Source organism: Antechinus flavipes, chromosome 2 (assembly GCF_016432865.1).
Source record: "Antechinus flavipes isolate AdamAnt ecotype Samford, QLD, Australia chromosome 2, AdamAnt_v2, whole genome shotgun sequence".
NCBI classification, from domain to species: domain Eukaryota; kingdom Metazoa; phylum Chordata; class Mammalia; order Dasyuromorphia; family Dasyuridae; genus Antechinus; species Antechinus flavipes.
Window position 1 is genome coordinate 522,141,507 of NC_067399.1, and position 22,909 is coordinate 522,164,415.

The following is a 22,909-nucleotide window of genomic DNA, read 5'->3' on the forward strand; positions in this document are numbered from 1 at the left end:
CTTTTTGTTAAGTAGTTTCACTCATGTCTGTGCTGCTTTTCCATGCCTAATTTTTAGCAATTAGAAGACACTAACTCCTTCCCAAAAAAGCTCATAGCCCTTTTCTTTCTTTTACATTTATGTCTAATCAATCTTTTCTCATTTGTTTTATCTCACCACATTTTGATCCTTAAGTGAAATACCTTAAATTTTTCCCTCTGAATATGTTAGAATTCTTACAAGGTGCTAAGTCACTGGAATTGATAGAGACAATAATTATCTAATTTAGCATGGTACTTAACAGTTCTCTAGTTCACTAATGAACTTAGTACTTATTAGAGTTCACACCTTTCACACCTTTAAGAGAGCATATATAAGCTAGGAGCCTCAACCAGGATGGACTCCAAGAGATTTACAAGCCAGGATTCAGTCCAGGAGATTCACAAGTCAGGAAGGACAAACCCACTAATCCACAAGTCCACTCTTGGAGGCAGAGTCAGATTCATTCCAACTTCCACCTTTGTGCTGGCTGGAGAGATTTGGAGGGAGCTGAAGGCTGAAGCTGGAGAGGCAAAGGATTAGCGACAAGAGCTCTTGGAACCAAGGAGAGAGATAGGCCTCTAAGAAAGCTAACCGGGCCCAAGGAAAGAGACAAGACTTAAAAGGAAAAAATAAAGGATTTGGACTTTAACTCCTGGCTGCATTTGAGGTGATTATTACTCAGAACTGAAACTAAGGCTGCCTCTAGAAGCCCCCCAAGAAACCTGCTCCCAGAGAATATTATATTTTAGAGAAGAACATTACATTTTGGCGCCTGAATATGGGACAGGCACAATCCTGATTCCAGTGGAAAAGCCTCCGACCTGATCTCAGTGAAAAAACCTCTGATCCTGATTTCAGTGAAAAAGTCTCCTTGACCCAAAAATTAGGGTTAGTACAACAAGGAAACTTTGTTAAAGAGCTAAAGTAGAATTTCAGCTAAAATGGGGACAGATGTTTAGAAAACAACCTTCTGTTTTTCTTATAGGAAAATGTGTAGAGAGCATTGTCAGGATTATGAAAAGCCAAGGTTTGATTATAATTTAGGAGCAGATCACTAAACTTTTAGAAACTGTACCATACACATCAACTTGGTTCTATATGGAAAAAGAATTGGATCCAGATGAGAAATTAGTAGGAGAGCAACTAGGTGAATACTACAATTCCAATCCAAACTCAATTTCCAAAAATACACTTAATACATATAATTTAATACAACTGGCTTTAAGAAATTATATAAGTGTTAGAATAAGGAAAAAGAATAAAGAGCAGGATGGGGAGGTGCTAAATAAACTAGGTGAAAAGGATAAAGAATCAGATAAGAATGGAGTTAAGTACAATTCTGAGTATGGCACTCACAACAGGAACATTTCCCCTCCTCTGACCTACTCCCCTCAATTAACCCTTCATGGGTGGAGAGAGGAGGAGGGGGAGAGACAGTGACACAACCACCATGAAGCAGCCTATAACAACATTACAAAAAGCACTGGTTAAGGCAAAAAATGAAGGACAGGATGTATCTGATTTAAAAATACATGCATACCCTGTAATTAAAGAGATTGACTCTTCAGGTCAAAAAAGGAGAAGATACACTGCTTTTGATCTGGAAAAAATTAAAAATTTGAAAAAGGGTTGCACTCTTTATGGGGCTACATCATCTTATGTTAAGATGTTACTAGATAATTTGTCTTATGAAATCCTAACCCTTAGTGACGGAAATCCATAGCTAGGACATGTTTAGAACCTATACAAAACTTGTTGTGGCATTCAGAATATCATGAATTATGTAGGATTCAAGCCAGACACAATAGGCAAACTGGAATTAACATACAAATCACTTTTGACCAACTAGCAGGTGAAAGTCAGTGTGGAGAGAATTCAGAACAAATTAATTATCCCATAACAGTGTATGAGCAAATTTCTAAGGCTGCAATAAAAGCTTGAGGTTCTCTCCCAGAAAAAGATGAAAGTAAAGCCTTCACAAAAATAGAGCAAGGTCCCAATGAACTCTTTGTGGATTTTGTGGGACATCTTCAAACAGCTGTCACAAGACCCATTAGAGAAAATGCAGCTACAGAAATAATGACCAGACAATTGGCTAAGGAAAATGCTAATGAGATTTGCAGAAGAATTATATGGGGACTACACAAAGATGCTCCTTTAGAGGAGATCATAAGATGCTGTGCCACAGTGGGCACAAATGCTTATTATACCCAAACTACGATAAACATGGGAAGACAGAGTCCCTCTTGGCAAGGGACTTCTAGAGAAAATCATCGATGTTTTCAGTATGAAAAACTGGACATCTGAGAGCTCAGTGTGGATATAGAGATAGAGTGAGAGTACAGGGTGAGAGAAAACCCACTATGCTATGTCCAAAATATAACCGAGGCTTCCACTGGGCCTCAGAATGTAGATTAGCCCAGAGAAATGAGAGGTGGGGCCCAGCTCCAAGACCTCAATCAAAAGACAGATGGGGCATGATGGCAGCTGAGTTTATACCTAGAGAGTCTTTAGAAGGTCAGGACTCTGATGTGATTTATCAGCCAAAAAGCAATCAGATGGCAGAAAGGGATTACTTGATCAACCAACAGAAAAGCAATCAGATGGCAGAAAGGGATTAGAGTTGGGGAGAATACAGGTTTTTTAAACCAACAGGGCAGTGTCCAATGCAAACAGCTCCAATATAATTGCCAGGTGAGATTTTAAAAGTGGTAAATAGAAGGGACTAGATATGTTAACTGCTTGGGAGAAAGGGTTTGTTTGTATTCCTACAGACGGAGAAGGAAACCCGTAGATAAGGAAACAGATGGGTGGCAACAAGCACCTGGAGAGAGACAAAAAAAGAAAAAAATTTGGAAACAAAGGAGAAGACCTAGGAACAAAATCTGCAGGAATCATTGGATTCCCTAACACAAGATAAGACTGTTGCAGGAATTGAAAACCAGCAGGAATCATTGGATTCCTTGAGATGAAAAATTGTTGATAAAGACTGTTGCAGGACTTGAAAACCATCAAGAATCATTGGATTCCCTAACACAAGATGAGACTTCAAAACTTGCAGGAATTATTGGATTCCTGGCACATGAACTAATGGACAATGGGTTCCTTTTGTACTATTTCTAGGACTTATGGACATGTATAATTCCTCATATTGATGCATGTCATTTGTTACATCACTTCTAGCTGTGTTATGTTACTATGTGCTTATGTAATTTATATAATTATGTGTAATACCTCACATATTGATGGATTTATGTATACCTGTTTTAAGAGTGAGTCCCTTCAGAAACCCGCTAATCTGATTTGATTTCCCATTTCCTTTGGTGTTTTCATCTCCCTTCCTGAGATGTCAGGGAGGGCGTGATCACCTCCTTTTTATGGTGTTTTCATTCCTTTTTTGAGGAATCAGGGAAGGCGTGATCACTTCCTTTTTTGGGATTCTCACCTCCTTGAGAAGTCAGGGAGGTCATGACCACGTATATTCTAAATCAAAAGAAAGCAGGAGATGTTAGAATTCTTACAAGGTGCTAAGTCACTGGAATTGATAGAGACAATAATTATCTAATTTAGCATGGTACTTAACAGTTCTCTAGTTCACTAATGAACTTAGTACTTATTAGAGTTCACACCTTTCACACCTTTAAGAGAGCATATATAAGCTAGGAGCCTCAACCAGGATGGACTCCAAGAGATTCACAAGCCAGGATTCAGTCCAGGAGATTCACAAGTCAGGAAGGACAAACCCACTAATCCACAAGTCCACTCTTGGAGGCAGAGTCAGATTCATTCCAACTTCCACCTTTGTGCTGGCTGGAGAGATTTGGAGGGAGCTGGAGGTTGAAGCTGAAGAGGCAAAGGACTAGTGGCAAGAGCTCTTGGAACCAAGGAGAGAGATAGGCCTCTAAGAAAGCTAACCAGGCCCAAGGAAAGAGACAAGACTTAAAAGGAAAAAACAAAGGATTTGGATTTTAACTCCTGGCTGCATTTGAGGTGATTATTACTCAGAACTGAAACTAAAGCTGCCTCCAGAAGCCCCCCCAAGAAACCTGCTCCCGGAGAACATTATATTTTAGAGAAGAGAACATTACATGAATACCACTGTCTTCCAGTTTGCTTTTGTTGTTTCCCATTTTATCAAAGTAATTTTGTACTTTGTACATATTTCCAAAGCAACTGTAATTCACCTAATTTAGTATCACCTCCGTATTTCATAAGAATATTTTAAACTCTATTATTCATATTGTCAATAAAGACACTGCACAGAACAGGCCTCAGGATCAATCGTGAAAGACAATTCAATTCAATTAAATTAATATTTTTTAAGCAATTATTGCATTCAGTACACTGTGCTAGGCAAAACCCAAAAAAATAATGTCCTTAAACTCATGTAGCTTATAGTCAAGTAGAGAAGTCTGATAATATATTCTGATGACACTCTGCCTTTCTAGTCTTATTTCATTCTACTTTTTTTTTAACAGCCCAATAATGGTACAAATCACATAAACCATCCATGCTCTCCCTATCCTCACAAAAATAACCAACATAATGAACTCCTCATTTTTGCTATTTCCTTATCCCCAGTGCCTAACACAATGGACACAGTATACACTTGAATTGTGAACAAAGTACTAAATGAATTCCTGGGTAGAAATAAAAAATAAATAAACAAGAGATGGTTTCCTAGGAGAGTTGACATTTGAGTTAGATTCTAAACGACCTATGGAAATGAACAAGTTTGGGTTGAAGAAAATAAACCATGGAGAGATGATGAGTAAACCATTGAGTTATAAAATAAAATGCCTTGGTCTGTTTAAAAAAAAAAAGTAGAATGAAATAAGACTGGAAAGGCAGAGTGACATTAGATTACACATAGCTCTGAAGACCAGAAAAAAAATCTTAACTTTATTTGCTTACCAATAGCCAAAAAAAAGCCATTAAAAGATTCTGAACAAAAAAGTAACATATCCAGATCTGTATATCTAACAGAGGTATAAAAAGCTAGATTGTAGGGGAGAAAGAACAGAGCCAGGAAGACCATTAGGAAGTTATTATAATAATTTAAGTGGGTGACATTAAAGACCTGTACTGAGTGCTAATAATAACAACACATATAGCCATTGATAAATGTATGCTTTTGTGTGTGTGTGTGTGTGGGTGGGTGTATTTCTTTACACTACTAATTATTGTCAATCATCTTTTGGATTTTTACTTCAAATCAATTCATTCACATTAAGTCAAATAATCACTGAACTTCTAAATTATTAGGATTGTGGTTATTTATAAGCAAGAAGGCACTTTAAAGATCTTGTAGTCCAATTCTCACATTTTATAGCTATGGAAAACTCTAAAAATCAAAATCATAGCTTCCTAGCTTATCAAGGCAATCACTAAATATCACACCTCTGCTCAGAAATCTTCATTGGCTGCCTAATGCCTGCAGGATAAAATGTAAAGATCTTAGTCTGGCATTTAAAGTCTTCTCAATCTAGAGCTTTTAGTTACCATTCCAAACTTATTTATATCATTTCTCTTCATGTATTCTATGTTTCAGATGAGCTGGTCTTCTTAATTTTTTACCCCAGTCAGTCAATAAGCATTTATTAATAAGTATTATGTGCCAAGCATTATGTTAAGCATTGGGGAAACAAAAAAGCAAAAAATCTTTTCTCTGTCCTAAAGAAACTAACAATCTAATGGAGGAGAGAAAAGTAAATAACTGTGTATATATACAACACATATAGGAAATAGATGGAAGGCAATCCCAGAGGACAAATCATTAGGAGTTGAAGGAAGTAAGAAAGACCTGCAGAAAAAGAGATAGGATTTGAGTTGAATTTTGGAGAAAACCAGTAAAGTTACGAGGCAGAAGTGAAGGGGAACAGCATTCTAGGTATTAGAAGCAAGAATACAAAAGCATGAAGGTTAGAGGTGGAGTTTCATGATAGAACAGTCAGTAAGCCAGTGTAGCTTGATCATAAGAGTTCGTAGAGGGAAGCAAAATCTAAGACTAGAAAGATAGAGAGTTATAAAGTTATAAAGGGCTTTAACTGTCAGAAGACAATTGATCTTAGAGTAACTGGAAGGCACTGGAGCTTACTGACAGTGGAGTGAAATGATCACATCTTCATTTCAGAAAAATCATCTTGGTGGCTGGAGTAAAAGACTGATTGGAAGGGGAAGCAAAGAGAGTAATTAAATAACTTTTGCAAAAATCTAAGTGAATGATAATAACAGCTTGTACTGAGAAGATAACTATGTCCATGGAGAGAATGGACATATAGGAGAAATGTTGTGAGAGGAGAAACAAGATTTAACAATAGATTAGATTGTGGAGTGAATAAGGTAAGAAGTCAAGGCTGTGTACCTGGGTAATATCCTTGACAGTAACAGGAAAATTGGGAAGAAAGGACTGAGGGAAAGGAGAGAATGAATTCTATTTTAGACACAATTGTTGGAATCCTTACTAACTGCTAACTAATTAGAGTTGATCTAATCTTACAAGAAGATGTTTTGGGCAGAACCTGAAACAAGGTACTAAGTAGAACTAATTAATACAAGGCTTGTGTTCACACCTTTACTCATTGGAGTTCAATGAGTTCACACCTCCCTTGAAGCTCTTTGGGCCAGAGAGCACTATGGAAGAAAACCCACAATCCCTCTCTTGAAGGAGCATAAATAGAACTTCAATGGGCCAGTCAGGAAAGTACTTCAGAGTGAAGAAGCTACAAGTCGAGATTTCACCGGAATGACATGAAGAGTGGAGCTGGCTGGAGGCTGAAGAAAGCAGAGGCAGAGGCTGAAGGACCAGACCTTTGGATTTGGCGACATTTGGAGAGAGCTCTTAGAACCAAGCAGAGGGATAAGCCTCTAAGCTAACCGGGCTATATTGGAGATAATAAAAGATCTGAACTTTTATCACCTGGCTGCGTTTTGAGAAGAAAAAGCTCACCACACACAATGAGTCTGAGATACCCATGGAACATTCAGTTCAAGATGCCCAAAAGCCAGTTGATGAAATGAGAGCTCAGGAGATAGACAAGGGGTAGATATGTATATCTGAGACTCTCTTCTAGCCTATTTCTCTTCCTTCCCCCTCAAACTCTCAGGTCAATCCAGGAATTTATCCCAGATAGCTAGGAGACTAAAAGACTTGTTACTACCAACAACACCTTTTTACTTTGCTAGACCTCCTTGCCCTGTTTGCTAGACCTCATTTGCCCTGGCTTTCACAGGGAATAGATGAGATTTAAGTCAATAAATCTGCACCTTCTGATGCAATGGAGAACCAGCCAAGCTTATCATCTGTCTTACCTCTTCCTCCTAAAGTCCTATAAATTTCACTATATGCCCTGCTATAGTCCCCCAGTCCTATCATATGATATATAACCTAAGGGGCCTCTGAACATTATCATCTATACTATGGCTACATTCTTAGAACCTCTGGGTCTTGCCATCTTGCTTGGGGATACTAGTTGTATCCCCAGTACAAGTACAATATTCAGTACACTGTAAAATGCTTTTTCATTTATTCATCTGAATAAAAAATAACAATTGATCAGATAATCAATATCAGCAAGTAAGAGAATATAAAGGATAAGGAGCAGAGAGTTCAGGATAGTTCCTTTTGTGGATATCCATGGTTAGTTTACTTGACTTAGATGAAGCCCCATCATAGGATACTGAGAAGGTGCAATTGGACAAGCAAGAGATGAATCAGTAGAAATTAGTCACACACACACACACACACACACACACACACACACACACACACACCAGAAGAAAACATCCAGAGAGTGATGGCATCAAAGAATGAAGAAAATTCAAAAAAAAGTATGAAGATTGGGAAAGTCCATTAAAATTTTCAATTAAGAGATCATTAATAAGGGAAGAACTCAAGATAAGAGTATCAGGAAGAAGACAAATTCTCTCCTGTCAGTTCTTTGCAAAGGTCTTGAAGAGGGAGAAAGTCAGGGCAGGGGATGGGGAGAGGAGAAGGGAGAAGAATCTGAACTAGATTTAGTCCTGATTGGGAAATCAAGAAAAAGTCACAGTGAGTCATGTTTTCCAGAAGTTAAAAACATAGGTTGATACAGAGAAGTCTTTAGACACTAAAGATAAGGTCTAAATAGAAATAACATGCATCATTCCAATACAAGAATTGAAAAGGGTCAAGACTGTGCACTCAGACCCACACAAAATAGGTCTGACCTTTTGTAGGATGCAAGAAGAAGTGCCAATTCACAACATTGTTGCTTATTACTTAGTTCTAGATCACAGAACTAGAACAGACTTTTAAAAGTTTGGAAATTGAATCAATAGATAGCATTAGAGAACAAGCTGTGAGATGTAGGTCTATGCTGAGTCTGTGACATAATATTTTCCAGTAGAATAATATAATAATACATAAATGGTAGTTTCCTACTAGCAAGTGAATTTAAGAAAAATAGGTATTGAAAAGGTAAAAATGAATTCACCTTAATAAGTAGAAATGAAGATCTATCCTCTTGACTAGAATTTAAACATTACTAAGAAGCTTCATGTCCAGAGAACATTGAGCAATCTTTTGCAAAAAGTACAGAGGTAGCATAAAAGAATTCAGTTAATGACATGCATATATCAGGTGACTACTGTGTACCAGTCAATTCATTCCGGGAAAGGAATGAATTCTGGTTGCTTCTAAGAAAAAAGCAGAGATTTATATGGTGAAGATAGGGAATTCCAAGATCATAAAATTGTAGAACTTGTGGTGAAGGTGAGGGATGGGAGAGAAGAGAACTGAATTTCCAATCCAACCTTTATTGAAATAATGAATGCTATTTAAAAATTCTGACAAGTGGTCATCCAGGCTTTGCTTAAAGAACTTCCATGACGGAAAAGTTACTGCTCCTTATGGTAGCTACATTAATAGTATTGTACAATTCTCCTTTGGTAACTGCATTTAAAAATTTAAAAAAGAAAAATATATATACATATATTAGGAAGAAGCATTTATTAAGTAACTATTATGTACCAGATACTATGTTTGATAAAATATAACAATGTAAGTAGCTTACATTCTATAAGAAAAACATATACTATATGAATGTCAGATATGTACACAAATGTAAGATAAGATAGTTTACAACAGGGGAGGCACCAGAAGTTGGGTGAAGGTGGGATAGGGCTGGAAGAAGAAAATCTTCACTAGGGGGTGGTGTTGAACTGGACTTTGAAACAAATTAGCGATTCTAAGATGCAAAGGTAAAAGGGAAACAGCATTACAAGGATGGATAACAATTTATACAAAGGCCTGGAAATAAAAGACAGAATTCCACATCCGAGAAATAGAGAGAAGGGTAGTTTGAAATGAGTAGTGCATAAAAGGAGCTAATGTATAGTAAGGCTCAAGAGAAAATCAAAGCTATGTCTTGGATAGCTTTAAATCTAAAGGAAGGTTTGGGTGAAGCGTGTATATGTTATTCTAGAGATAGTATAGTCCTACTGGAATTTAATAAGCAGAACAGAGACATGTACAGACTTGTGCTTTAAGAATATAACTGATAGCTGAGTACAGAGCACACTGGAAAGAGACTTGAGACAGTGAGACCAATCAGGAAGTTGTTGCAACAATATAAGTGCTATTAAAGGTCTGTGCTAGGGTGATGACTGGGTGAGTTAAGAGGTGAGACAGAAGATGTTATGAGGCAAAATAAGAAGCTTTGATAATTGAACTGTAAGGTTAGTGGTACTTCTCTTGAAAGTAAAGAAACTAAAGAAATAGACAATCGTGGGAAATGAGTTCTATTTTGGACAAATTCAATCTAACTAAGCAATTGGAAAGATCCAATAGACAATTGGTTATTTGTAACTAGAGCCTAGAAACATAGAACCAGTAAGGAGTGTCAAGAGGAAAAAAAAAAGGAGGGCCAAGTAACAGACACCAATTAGAATGGACCAAATAACCAGCCTATAATTCAATTCAATAAGCATTTATTAAGTGCCTACTATGTGCCAGGCACTAAAAAAAGAGAAAGGCAAAAGATTGCCCTGCCTCAAGAAGCTCACACTCTAATAAAGGAGACAACAAGCAAACAAATGTGTACAAACAAAACTATGGTAAATAATAAATATATAATAGAGGGAATCAACTGTGGTTTCTTCTGAGATCTACTTATTTGACTTCTTGCACCATAGTTTCTCTGATCTGGAAGCTTTGGATTGTGGTTGTTATGTCCTGCTTTCTAGAGCCCCCAAGTTGGGGTGACAAAACATACCAGGCTTTCTAGAGCCCTCATGCCAGAGTGATTAAAATATACCATCTTAGTGGATGAGTGATGAGGCGAGACTCCCGAGGATGGTGGAGATATGGAGTCCATTTATTCCCAGTTCTTTCCCTTCATATACCCTAATACCAAAACAATACTGGGCATGCACTAAGTATATACTGCACAAGTGGGACCACATAAACAACTTGCTATTGTACATAGTTTGCCACCTGGTACCACTCTTCCACCTGGTATCACTCTGCTTCAACCACAACACTGGTTGTCACCCTCCCAACTTCTCAGGAATTCTGAGAGTTCTTAGGGGAGATGGGGAGCTGAACCAGACATTGTCAGCAGGTTCCCTCTGGGCCGAAGAGTCTTATATCTTACCCAGAGTTCCCCCACTGTCTGTGGCCCTCTACATTTGGCTATGACATTCCAGACAGATTTCCAGGTGGTTTTTATCTCGGATTTGAAAGAAGTCAGGAGATATGAATGAGTAAGAAGAAATGTTCCAGGTATGAGGGAGAATCAGAGAAAATTACTGGAGCTTAGTGGGATGCCTTATTCATGGAAAATAGCACAGAGGCCAAGGTTATTATCAAAGAGAATGTAGTACCGTAAGATGTAAGAAGATTGGAAAGGTAGGAGTGGTTAGGTTAAGAAGGTCTTTAAATGCCAAACAGAGGATTTTGTATTTGATTTTAGAGGTGGTAACTCCACTAGAGTTAACTGAGTGGGGAAGAGGGGAGGGAAGGTGACATGATTAGGCCATTGCTACAGGATAATCACTTTGGTGACTGAATGGAGGATGAAGTAGGAAGAGAGAATGATTCCATGAAAAAATGAAAAATATTAAAAACAAATTGAAAATATCAAAGAAAAATGTAAGGTATTTCAGAGCAAAAACAAACAAAAACAACTGACATGGAAAAGAGGTCAAGGGAAGATAATATAAGATCATTCTATTGTTTGAAAAACAGGACCAAAATAGACATATTTCAACAAATCGTGAAAGAAAATTACCTAGATCTCTCATTAAGAATAGAAAGAATCCAGCAATCATCTCCTTAAAAAAAAAAAAAATGAAAACTACCAGAAATGTCATACCCAAAATCCAAAGCTTTCAGGTCAAAGAAACTATGCAGAAAGAAGCTGGAGAAGTAGAACTCAAATAACAGGAAACCACAGTTAAGGATGACACAAGATTTAGCACCTACCATATCAAAGACAAGAAAGTTTGAAAATATTATATTCCAAAAGGCAAAAGACAGATTTTAAATCAAGAATAAATTACTCAGCAAAACTAAGTATAACTATATAGGGAGAATATAGACCTCTAATTAAATAAAGTATCTCCAAGTATTCCTGATGAAAAGACTGAGAAATGCTGAAATACAAAAATGAGTAAAAAGAAACATATAAATGTAAATATAAGTAGGCAATAAGAAAAGACTATACAAGGATGAAGTTTTTCCCTTCTAATGTGGGTGTGCAATGTAATGATAGAAACGTTCCTAAGAAACATGTCAGCAGGGATCAAAGAATGATTCAAATAAGATGGAGAGCCTGGGACTGATTATTTTTATGTAATGATCTTATAAAGAAAAAGGAAAGAAAGGAAAGAATAAAACTAGGAAAGAAAAAGAGAAGAATGGAATGAATGGGAAGAAACGTTTTTCACATAATCAAGGATGCAAAGAGAAATCAATTATAAATAAAGGAGTAAGAGAAGTATATATCATTTAACTTCATAGTATGAAAATGATACAAAGAGAGTAGAGTCAATAGAACAACTTATACTATGGCAACAACATTGTGAAAACTAACAATTTTGAACAGAGAAGCTAAGGGAACAAGCATTTGCCTGATTTATCTTAGGTTTATGTTTCTAATTAACCATTTTGTCCTGTCTTCATTTTGAAGATCATTCCCCTTCATAGAGGAACAGTAAACTAAGAGCTGAATAGTTACATCTTCTGTGCATCACCTGGTATTATCATCTTTTCATTGACCTTAAATGTGGGTCATTTTTATTTGACATTCTTCCTTCACTTTTGACACAGGGTGGGAGTGGGAGGTGGGGACAATATATAAAAAGGTTTTTTTTACAGTCTTGAGTCTGCAACTTTAGGGCCACAACATTGTAATTTGATTCAGTTATACTTGAGTTTGAAATTCTATCTCAGATACTTAAAATATCTGTTTGCCTCTAGGGTACTAGAGGCTTGGTTTCCTCATCTGTTAAACTGGTATTATATCTGTAATATCTACTTATGTTTGTGATAAGGCTTCAACTTTGCAGACAAAAAGTTACAGAAAATTTATAATAGTCATATTGGGGTAGACATTTAAATATTGATTGGTTGGTTTTTGAGCTAGTTTGGCAAAACAAAATATAGAAAAGCTTTGGTAGCTTAGTCGAATTCAAAGTCATTAACTCTTTAGTTCTTGATTCTGAAATCTAAATGACAATGGACAAAACTTTCTTTTATCAGGAGGAAATAGAGTCAGTTCTTACAGAGTAGCTCTCTGCAAAGCTAAAAAAAAAAAAAGAAAAAAAAAAAAAAAGAAACCCTAAGTATTAGTTGTATGGTTTTCAAAAGATAATTGCATTTCGTGATAGCAATTTTGATAAGTGAAAGCAGCTTCAAATTTGGAACAGTAATTCTCAGATATAGAGATGATGATATGACATGGGCATAATTCTAGACATGAGATGAGAGAAAACGGATACATAAAATAACTTCCTTCATTGACTTAAAATTGGCATACAAACACAAAACTCATTAAATAAATTATTTTTCTTTCAAAAGGTCGAGGCAAATAAATTAAAATGGTAATTCAAACATATTCCACTGAACTATACTCTAAATGAGTTAAATTTTTATTTTATTATGTAGCACTGCTCATGGGCACCTACTACACACATTAGATCAAAAATACTCAAATAAAAAACTGAGCTTAGTGAGGCAGGTTCCTATTGACTAGGCCAAAACTTTTTCCAGAATTCATATGTTTTCTAATAAAAAACGAACATCTACACAAGCAAAAGAAAGTGAAGAAATGTTCTATATAAATTAAATTATTGCAGATAATCAAGATACCTATTATTTTTTTTAACCTTTTCTTTTAATGCTTTAGGGACTTAAATTGCTAAAAAAAAAAAAAATTCTCTTAAGTCCTCTTTTAACTCATATACAGCATTACCAAGAAAAATTCAAAAGTAACTAAAATTTGAATCCAAACCATTCAATGAAATTATTAACCATCATTCACTACATTAAATAAGTTTTTACATCATATGTAAAGACTTTTTTTTTTGAGGGGGGGAGGGGCGGAAATAAAGAGAAATAAAGGAAGAAAGGATCCAAACCAGATCCAAACCACTTATTTGATTGGTATAACCCAGGAGTTCCCTTCATCAAGGCAAATCAGTAATTAATTTCTAACTTATAATCGAATAATGTTGCCTTTGGTATGTGCCCATGCTAGCACAGCATTTATGTGTCAGAAATAGACCTTGAACCTCCCTAACTTCAAGATGTCTTGATTCTACCCATCATACTATGCCTCTTAAAGACTATTAACACTGTTAACTTTATACGACCTTTTCATGATGCATTTATAATTTGGCAAAAATGAACGAGAAAATACTTCTCCACACAGAAGCCAGAATTCTGATTTTGTACCACAAGCAAATGTCAAGGTCTTTTCTAATCTAGACTATAGAGAATTATCAACATAATTAACTTAAATACCTGATGTCAAATTGAATCCATGGGTAGCAAAGTGTTGTTTCATCTTTCAACTTTCATCTAGAATGGGAAGAGTAAATATAGCTCTCCTTAGAGCTACAACAGGTATTAACTAACTATAATGAAATCCATGAAGAGCAAACATTACTTACCAAAACGACAAATTTATCAGTTAGGTCATTCTTCAATTCATTTGGCCTGACAGAAGGAATATTTACTCACCGGAAATTGTATGAATAGAAAATCTTTTTTTGTTGTTGTTTGCTATATGAGTCTAACACCTACTGCCTTGGGAACCTGCCCATATGGAAATAAAAGGTTTCCAAAGCTGGTTTATAGTTATAATGGAAAAAGTCTTCCCTCATGTGTGGCTTCGTGCAGAGGTGGGGATGCTAAAGCGTTCAAATTACAAAGTATAAAAAAAAAAAATTCCACATCATTTTTCAAGAAAATTTTCAGACACTTATCCAGGAAATTTTAGTTATAATAATAAAAAATATTTCTTTCTATCAATGCATCTTCTTTCTACCTGAGCAGGGGTCACTTTTGAATTTTTAACAGTTAACAGCACAAATGCTCATTTTGAGAGAAAAAAATCTAATAACAGTAATAGCTAACGTTTATATAGCACTGACAATGTGCAAGGCACTATGCTAAGTGCTTTACAATTATTATCTAATTTGATCTTCACAACAACACTGGGAGGAAAGTGGTATTATTAACCTCATTTATAGATGAAAAAAACTGAAGTAAATAAAGTAATTTGTCCAGGGTCACTTAGCTTAGTGTCTGTGGTCAGGTTTGAACTCAGATCCTTCCAACTTCAAGCCTGGCATTTTATCCATTGTATTACTTAGTGCCCATTCTACCTGGCACCCATTGCCAAAGACCTTTTTTTTGTTTTGTTTTCAAAACTTTTATAAGATTAAGTTACTTTTTTCCCTCTCCTCTCCCTCTTCTTTTCCCTCTCTACAAGAGCAAGCAATCTGATATAGATTATATATGTAAAATCATATTAAACATATTTCCACATTAGTCATGTTGCAAAAGAAGAATTAGAAGGGAAAACCTCAAGAAAGAAAAAAAGTGAAATAGTATGCTTCAATCTGCATTCACACTCCATAGTTCTTTCTCTGGATATGCATAGTATTTTCCATTATGAGCCTCTTGGAATTGTCTCAGATCATTGAATTGCTCATAAAAGCAAAATCTATCCAAGCTGATGATCATACAATGTTGTATTACTGTGTACAATGTTCTCTTGGTTCTGTTCATTTCATTTAATATCAATTCCTGTAAGTCCTTTCACTTTTTATTTTTAAATCTGCTTGCTCATCATTTCTTATAGCACAATGGTATTCCATTACATTCATATGCCACAGCTTGTTCAGCCATTCCCCTCAATTTTCAATTCTTTGACACCATTAAAATATCTGCTACAAATATTTTTGTACAAGTGGGTCCTTTTCCGTTTTTATGATCTCTTTGGGATACCAACCTATAAGACAGTAGTATTGCTGGATCAAAAAGTATGAACACTTTGAATGCCCTTTTAGCATAGTCCCAAATTGTTTTTCAGAAAGGTTGGATCGGTTCACAACTCCATCAACAATGCATTAGGGTCCCAATTTTCCCAAGTCCTCTCAATCCCATATTCTTTCATTAAAAATTCATCTTAATTAACTACCTACACATATCTTCAGCAGGAAAAAAAAATGACAATTATGTAGGATTTCCCAATTTTTCAGATCTAGTTTGTTTTCTTATTATGATAATAATGATATCAAGTTTTACAAAGTGCTTTGCATTTATCAAATCATTTAACCATCACAACTTTGTGTGTCAAATGCCTTATTAAATAATCCTTATTTTACAGATGAGGCATCTAAGGTTGAAAGAGCTTAAATCACTTGAGCAGTCATACCATTAGAAAGTCTCTGAGACTAGATTGAAACCCAAACTCCAAAGTCAGCTATCTAATTTGCCATGTTAATCAGGAAAGGCCTTTAGACACCATCTAGTCCAACTCATCCTCAAAAGAAATTCTTTTTATAGCATACCAATAAGCTATTGGTTTCAAAGCAAAAATCAACATATGGAAAACACTCCCAACAATTATCACAAACTCTCTGAAAGTGTAACAAGTTGTTTGGGATAGTGGGTTCCCTAATTCTCCAGTGGAAAGCTTCCAGCAAAAGGGAACCTATGACCTCCCAAACAACCCATTATACTTTCAGATGATTTGTTGTTGGCTTTTCCACATGTTGTTTCTGCCTTGAATTTGTCTGAGGCACAACAGTACAACTAGATAAATGGTCTAGTTTTACTCTCTGGGATGAGGTTTTGTATAATAAAAGTTTTGTACAATAAAATAAAGAAAAAGGGCACTAAGAAGCAAGGTCAAAAGACTCTCAGGAATGGCGTTTGAATTCTTGGTGCCCCTTTCCCTTACTATGAAACCTTTCGAAAACTCACTGTCTATCTCTACCTGGAAAAAAAAATGGCTTCTCAAGTTTGTTGCAAGGACTATTTGAAAAAACAGGTATACAAGTTCTTTGGAAAGATTTAAAAAGCTGTGACAATACCAGGAATTATTATTAATACAGATATTAATCTCTATGCTTAGGCTAATTAATTTCCTTATTATTTGCTATATTTTGGGGGATCAGTTGAAAGAATTGGGGATGTTTAATTTGAAAAAAAAGAGAAATGGGGGTAATATATCTTTCTTCAAGTATGTAAAAAACTGTATGGTAGAAGATCATTTAGACTTGTTCTTGCTAATTCTTACCCCTGAGGGATAGAGAAGCAAAACTAAGACAATGGATAAAAGCTGCAGAGAGAAAGCGGTAGATTTCAGCTCAATATAAGGAAAAAACAATTCTTAATAATCAGAATTATCAGGGCAGCTAGTTGGTACAGTGGATAGAGCACCAGCTCTGAAACAGGAGGACCTGAGTTCAAATCTGGCCTCAAACACTTAATACTTCCTAGCTATGTGACCCTGGGCAAGTCACTTAACTCCCAATTGCCTCAGCAAAATAATAATAATAATAATAATAATAATAAAATAAATAATTAGAACTATCTAGAAGTAGAGTAGCTAATTCAGGAGGTAGTGAGTTCTCTATCAGTGGAGGTCTTTAAGCAGAGGTTAAATGACAATTGTGAAAGACATTGTAAAAAAGGCTATTTTCAAGTACAAGTTGATCTCTGAAATTCTCTTCCAATTCAAAAGTTCTATAACATTTTGTGATCTAGCTCCCTTTCTGCTAAGTATAAGAAGAGAGTAATAAAAAGTAAATAGCTTATTAACAATGGAAGACTCTGGAAGGAAACATGGTTCTTCTGTCATTCAAGTCAAGAAGATGAGCATTATGGATGCATTCCTATTACAAACAAATGAGTATCATTTACTAAGGCAGCACAATACATTTGCACACCTATGTACATTGTGACCCCCTCTTATCCCTTAGCCCAGTACCAGGGCTGGTGTTCCCCAAACAACATACACAGAAAACATCCCACTATTATATATAAAAATATATATTATATATATTTTGGTCAGCTAGAATAGGCGAATGGTGCTACAATCTCAACGCCTGCCACATATGGGAAAATATTAAGAATCTAAACCAATTCTTAAGATAGGAGATCAGAAACTTTAAATAAATAAAAATCAGAATCCAAAAAAGGGCTTTCTTACCTGGAGGTGAATACCACTGACTGTTGAACTCTCAACTGGGAGAAGATGACTCAACCTATAGAGCACAAACCTGATCAGGTACCAGAGAAAAAAAGCAACAAGTATGGAACTTTACACATCATTATCATTTGTCCTCCTTTGTTCTATCAGAGCACTCACACAAAAGACAAAGTCTTCTTGAGCCCTAGTTATGGGGCAAGGCTCTTAGAGGCCAGCCTAAGGCTCAATGGGAAAGAATGTAATCAAAACTAACTGACATCAAGTTTCAAGTATTAAATACCTTTCCTAGATGTCTGCTCCAAGCTTTGCTTCACAACATGACTATATCATAACACGTAAAGCATGTTACATTGATGCCTATGGAAAAAAAATCAGATCACATATGGAACAGAAGTTTATAATTTCTTTGAAGGTGAGTAGGGGAAACCTGAGTAAGCCATTTGATTGCCATGTTCTTCCCAAAAGATCACTATGGCATAAGAAATTTTAAAAAGTAAAAAACTTGAAAAAGAAAAGGAAAATTGTAAACCTCCATACCAACAAATTTATTCCCCCTTTCCCAAATTCTTTCAGAAATGTGTAAAACTAAATATGTAGGAACAGCTAGCCTGGTATATTGTAATGACTTGGATAGGCCCTGCTACCTACCAACCAAAGGACTATGAACAAATCACTTGAAATCTCTGAGCCGTAGTTTCCTCATGTCTAAAAGAATACTGGCATTACCAATGCCTCAGAGGTGTGAAGAAGGTGTTGCTGTTGTTCAGTCCTTCAGTCATGTCCAACTCTTCATGATTCCATTTGAGAGCTTTTTGGCAAAGACACTGGAGTGATTTGCCATTTCCTTCTCCAGCTCATTTTATAGATGAGGAATTAAGGCAAACAGGGCTAAGTGCTTTACCCAGGTCACATAGCTTATAAGTATGAAGCCACACCTGAACACAGGTCTTCCTAATTCCAGGCCCAGCACTCTATTCACTGCACCACTTAGCTGCTCATTACTGAAAATATGAACTGATGTATATGGAAATAATGCAGATAATTTTACAAAATATATAATATCAGACATGAGAAGACTGGAAGCTGCAAAGCCTCATTCATGAGATTAGAAGGTCTCTGAAATTCACTCCAATCTAAAACTTTTTTAAAAAGTGCTTTTATAGAGCAACTAAACTGTTTTATTCATATTTCACAAATATTTTTATTATATTAATAAATATACTGTAATTCCAGGAAAGGAATTACAACCTCCTGAGGAAAAGACAGATCCAAGAAGTTACATACCTGGTACTTTTATGCTGGAGATTCTTTTAAGACACTATGTGAAAATTATACAGTATTTTAATAGAATAGATTGTGGTTCTGATATACAATAACATACAGCTTTTAACGAATGAAGTAAAGAGTTTGCAAAAGAGAATTACATCTACACTGAACATATGTGGAAAAAGATATTTAATTGTAAAATAGAAAAGTAGACCAGAGTACAGTTTTAAGGGTAATTTCTTTCTTATACAGTATAGGTTATCTAGAGGAATTTTAGGTTTAGATAAACATTTTCATAAAGCAGTGAAACAGAAAAACAAAGCAAGGAAAAAAAAAAAGGCCTGAACTTATATTTTACTGGGGAAAATAACCCAAAAGTGAACAATAAAGTCAAAATTTAATCATTTGTCTATCATGGAATTTAACAATTTTATGATAGAGCAAGTCACAGCACAGACAATCTGCTTTTATAGCGAAAAGCAATAATGCTAGACAACAGTGGCATCAACGAAGTATGAAAAGTTCTCGTCCTACATCCAAAAGCAAATGCTTTTCATAAGAATAGCCAAGACAACATTTGGCTCTTCTAGTTTCCTGGGGGGAAATGAGTCCTTGAGAATATTTCAGAAACCAATCTTTGTCGAGTTTTCCAAAAACATTATCCTTCAATCCAGTGCCTGGAAATGTTTTCATGTGGAAGTCATGATAGAAGGCACTGAATACAAAGTTTCAAGTCCCCTATGTGAAATTTTAAAAGAGAGTACAGGGTTTGCAAATTTAAGTTATATTGCAAACTGCTACTTCCAAGAACACTGTCATTCCAATAGAACCAGCTGCTAGCTTACTTAATTTCAATGACCTATGGACTAAAAGTTTTTAATTCCTAATAACTTTCATCATCTTTGCCAAAAAATACCTATGCAAGTGATGCACTTTGAAATTATAAAAACATGCAGAATATATACAAACTGAAAATTTAAAAAATATTTGCTTCATATACATGTAAATCTACTCAGATATAGCTGAAGTTGAACAAATATAAAAGTTTCACTTTCTAAAAAATGTTTTCAAATAATCTGAGACAACTACTTAAAGCTATAAAAAGATTTCCTTAGAGAAATCTACTCTTTAGGTAGAAGTCTAGTTGATACCTATAGAAATAATTCCAGAATCAGTCCACCACATAATTATTATGCAAATATTTGGTCTAATCAACAAGGATCACCCTTAAAACTGTTCTGCTTCTGAGAAATTAAGATTCATACTAAAATCAAAAGGAATTCACAAAAACAGTGGCTTATTATGTTTCTGGATCTCTTCAACCATCTTTTATCAACTCATTTTGGAACTGTAAAAAAAAAAAAAAAAAAAAAAAAAACTATTTACAGAATTCAGTTTTAAATACTTTTCACACAACTTCTAAATTCATAGTTTATGTTACAAGAAAATTCAGAGCTCATGGCTTAAGTCCAATTATCAACCTGTAAGTCTCTTTTCTGTATGCTGGATTCCCATGACTGTACTTATGTGGGGTATACAGTTCAAGATTGTATTCTTTTTCTTGACTCAAGGTAAAAATCAAACTATATTGTCCATTTCAGTTACACTGCCTCTTTGTTAGTCTGGAGACGAGTCATGGCCTCTAATTTCTGCCGATAAGCTTCTGCTTCCTGTTCTTTCTTTAGAAGTTGCTGCCGATATTTTTGTGCTTCTCGATTTGCTTCATCCAGCTGTTTCTGAAGTGCCTCTCTCTCCTAAAAAAAAAAAAAAGTTTCATCAATCTTTGTGCAAATGTTTAACATGTAAATGCAAAAGATCCAAAGCACCAGAAATAAATCAATCTAAACTAACTAATAAGTCCAAAGTACCTAATCATTACTGAATACAGTGCCAATTACATCTTTACAAAGAAGAGCCTAATAAGAACTGGGGTTTCGTTAAACTGATCTGACTCATACACAAATGCAAATATGGGGATACTTCTCTTTTCCATTTCAATCAACAAACACTGAGCACTTAGTTTGAGTTCAGTATTGTTCCAGGCCTTATGGAAGATACAGAAATAATATTAGACATTGTTCCTGCACACAAAGTGCTTACAATTTAGTTAGAGACAAAATCAAGATAGATAAAATAGGGCAGAGCAGCATACAAAATGCTAATTTAGTGTGGCACAGACTCTTGGTGCTACAGAAGTTCAGTAGTCAGGAAAGGCTTCATGGAGGTGAAAGATTTGCACTAGACCTAACCTACATAGAATAGGTGAGATGTGGATAGATATTGGAGACAAAGAAGAGTATCTATGGTAAGAAAAAACTTAATTAGTAATTGTCATTTATGTTATTCTTTAAGGTTTGCAAAGCACTTTATAGATATATTAGTTGTTCCATCCAATGATCCTGTGACTTTTAAAAATGCTATTCTTTTGTGATTCAGGTATCTATAAAAACACATAAAAACACCAATTTCTTCAAAGCATAATTTTTCAGTACATCAAGTTTCTGAATGGTATAATGGGAGAAAAAAGTATTTGACTTGGAATCAAAGGACAGGTATTGTTTTGATTACTTATTGTTGAATAGCATTTAGTACACTGCCTAGCATATAATAAATGCGTAATATTTTTTTCATTCAATTATAAATGTCTGGTAGGAAGTTTTTACCCAAAGATAAGTAGATGATAAAATAATAACTACCTGTCCTTGATAATTTAAGTCTCCTGTTTAAGATGAACTACATCTTTGGGTAACAAAAGAAGTAATTGATGTGATTGCTAGGCCAGTGGCAGAATTATTTAGAAGAGCATGGAAAACAGGAGAGGTCTCACTAATCTGGAGAACATGCCAATTTTAAAATATGCCAGTTTTCAAAAAAGAGAAAAGAACAAGATCTTCAAACTTTAAGTCAGTTAACTTAAGTGAATTTGATTTTTATTTAGCGGAAAACCCTAGTACAGATGATTAAGGAAATGGCTAGTGAATGTCTCAATAGGAAACCAGTAATTGCAAAGATTCAACACATGTTCAAGATTAATTCATTTTCTTTTCTGACAAGATCACTAAACTTGTTAATGAGGAAGATGTTATAAATATAGTCTACTTATATATTAGTAAAAACATCTGAAAATATTAACATACTATTCTTATGGAAAAGAGATGTAGAATATAGCATAATAAATTAGGTGGATTCAGAACTCGTTAAAAGGCTGAATACAAAGAATAGTGATTAATGATTCAGTCAATTTGGCAGAAAATCTCCAGTCTCAGAGATTTGTATTTGCTCTTATGCTATTTGATATATCAGTATCTTGGATGTAAGCATAGATAACATACTCATCAAGTTTTCAGAAGGCACAAAGCTAGGAAGAATATAGTGCATAACAGGATCAGGATCCAGTTAAGATCCTAACACACTAAAACACTAGAATGAATCAAAAATCATTAAATTTAATAAGCACAAACAATTAAAGTCTAAAGCTTACATTCAAAATAAATGACTTCAAAAGTATAGCAGAGGCATGCTTAGAAAGCAATTTATCTGAAAGATCTGGGGATTTCAATAGGCTGCAAACTCAATGTGAGCCAATAGTATGATGTAATAGCCAAAAAAGCTAATGACATCTTGGTCTTCATTAAAAGTCATGGCTTCTAAAAACAAGGAAGTGACTGTCTTATTGAACTTTGGTCTATTCATATCACATCTGAAGCACTGTGGTCAGCTCTGAGTGCCCCAATTTTAAAAAGTTACTCATAAACTGAAACATATTCAGAAGAGAACAACCAGAATGATTGATGAAGGACCTTGAATCCATGTCTTGGAGTATCACTTGAAAGAGCTACTATTGTTTTAGCCTAGAGAAATCTCATGTGGGACATAAAAGTACATCTGAGTATTAAGGTCCATACAGAAAAGGA

At 35.2% G+C, this 22,909-nt stretch overlaps 1 protein-coding gene across 5 annotated transcripts in view; it reads right to left on the minus strand.

Moving 5' to 3' along the window:
• Positions 1–19,167: 19,167 nt before the first annotated feature.
• Positions 19,168–22,909, minus strand: part of GABPB1 (GA binding protein transcription factor subunit beta 1) — a 77,003-nt gene continuing 73,261 nt past the window's right edge. For 4 of the 5 annotated variants that reach the window (XM_051980624.1, XM_051980625.1, XM_051980622.1 and 1 more), the window contains one exon: positions 19,168–20,749. In XM_051980624.1, coding sequence (XP_051836584.1) covers positions 20,597–20,749 — 153 coding nt within the window. In that variant the 3' untranslated portion in view covers positions 19,168–20,596. The remainder of the gene's footprint in view (positions 20,750–22,909) is intronic. The other variant, XM_051980627.1, reaches the window with a different exon arrangement.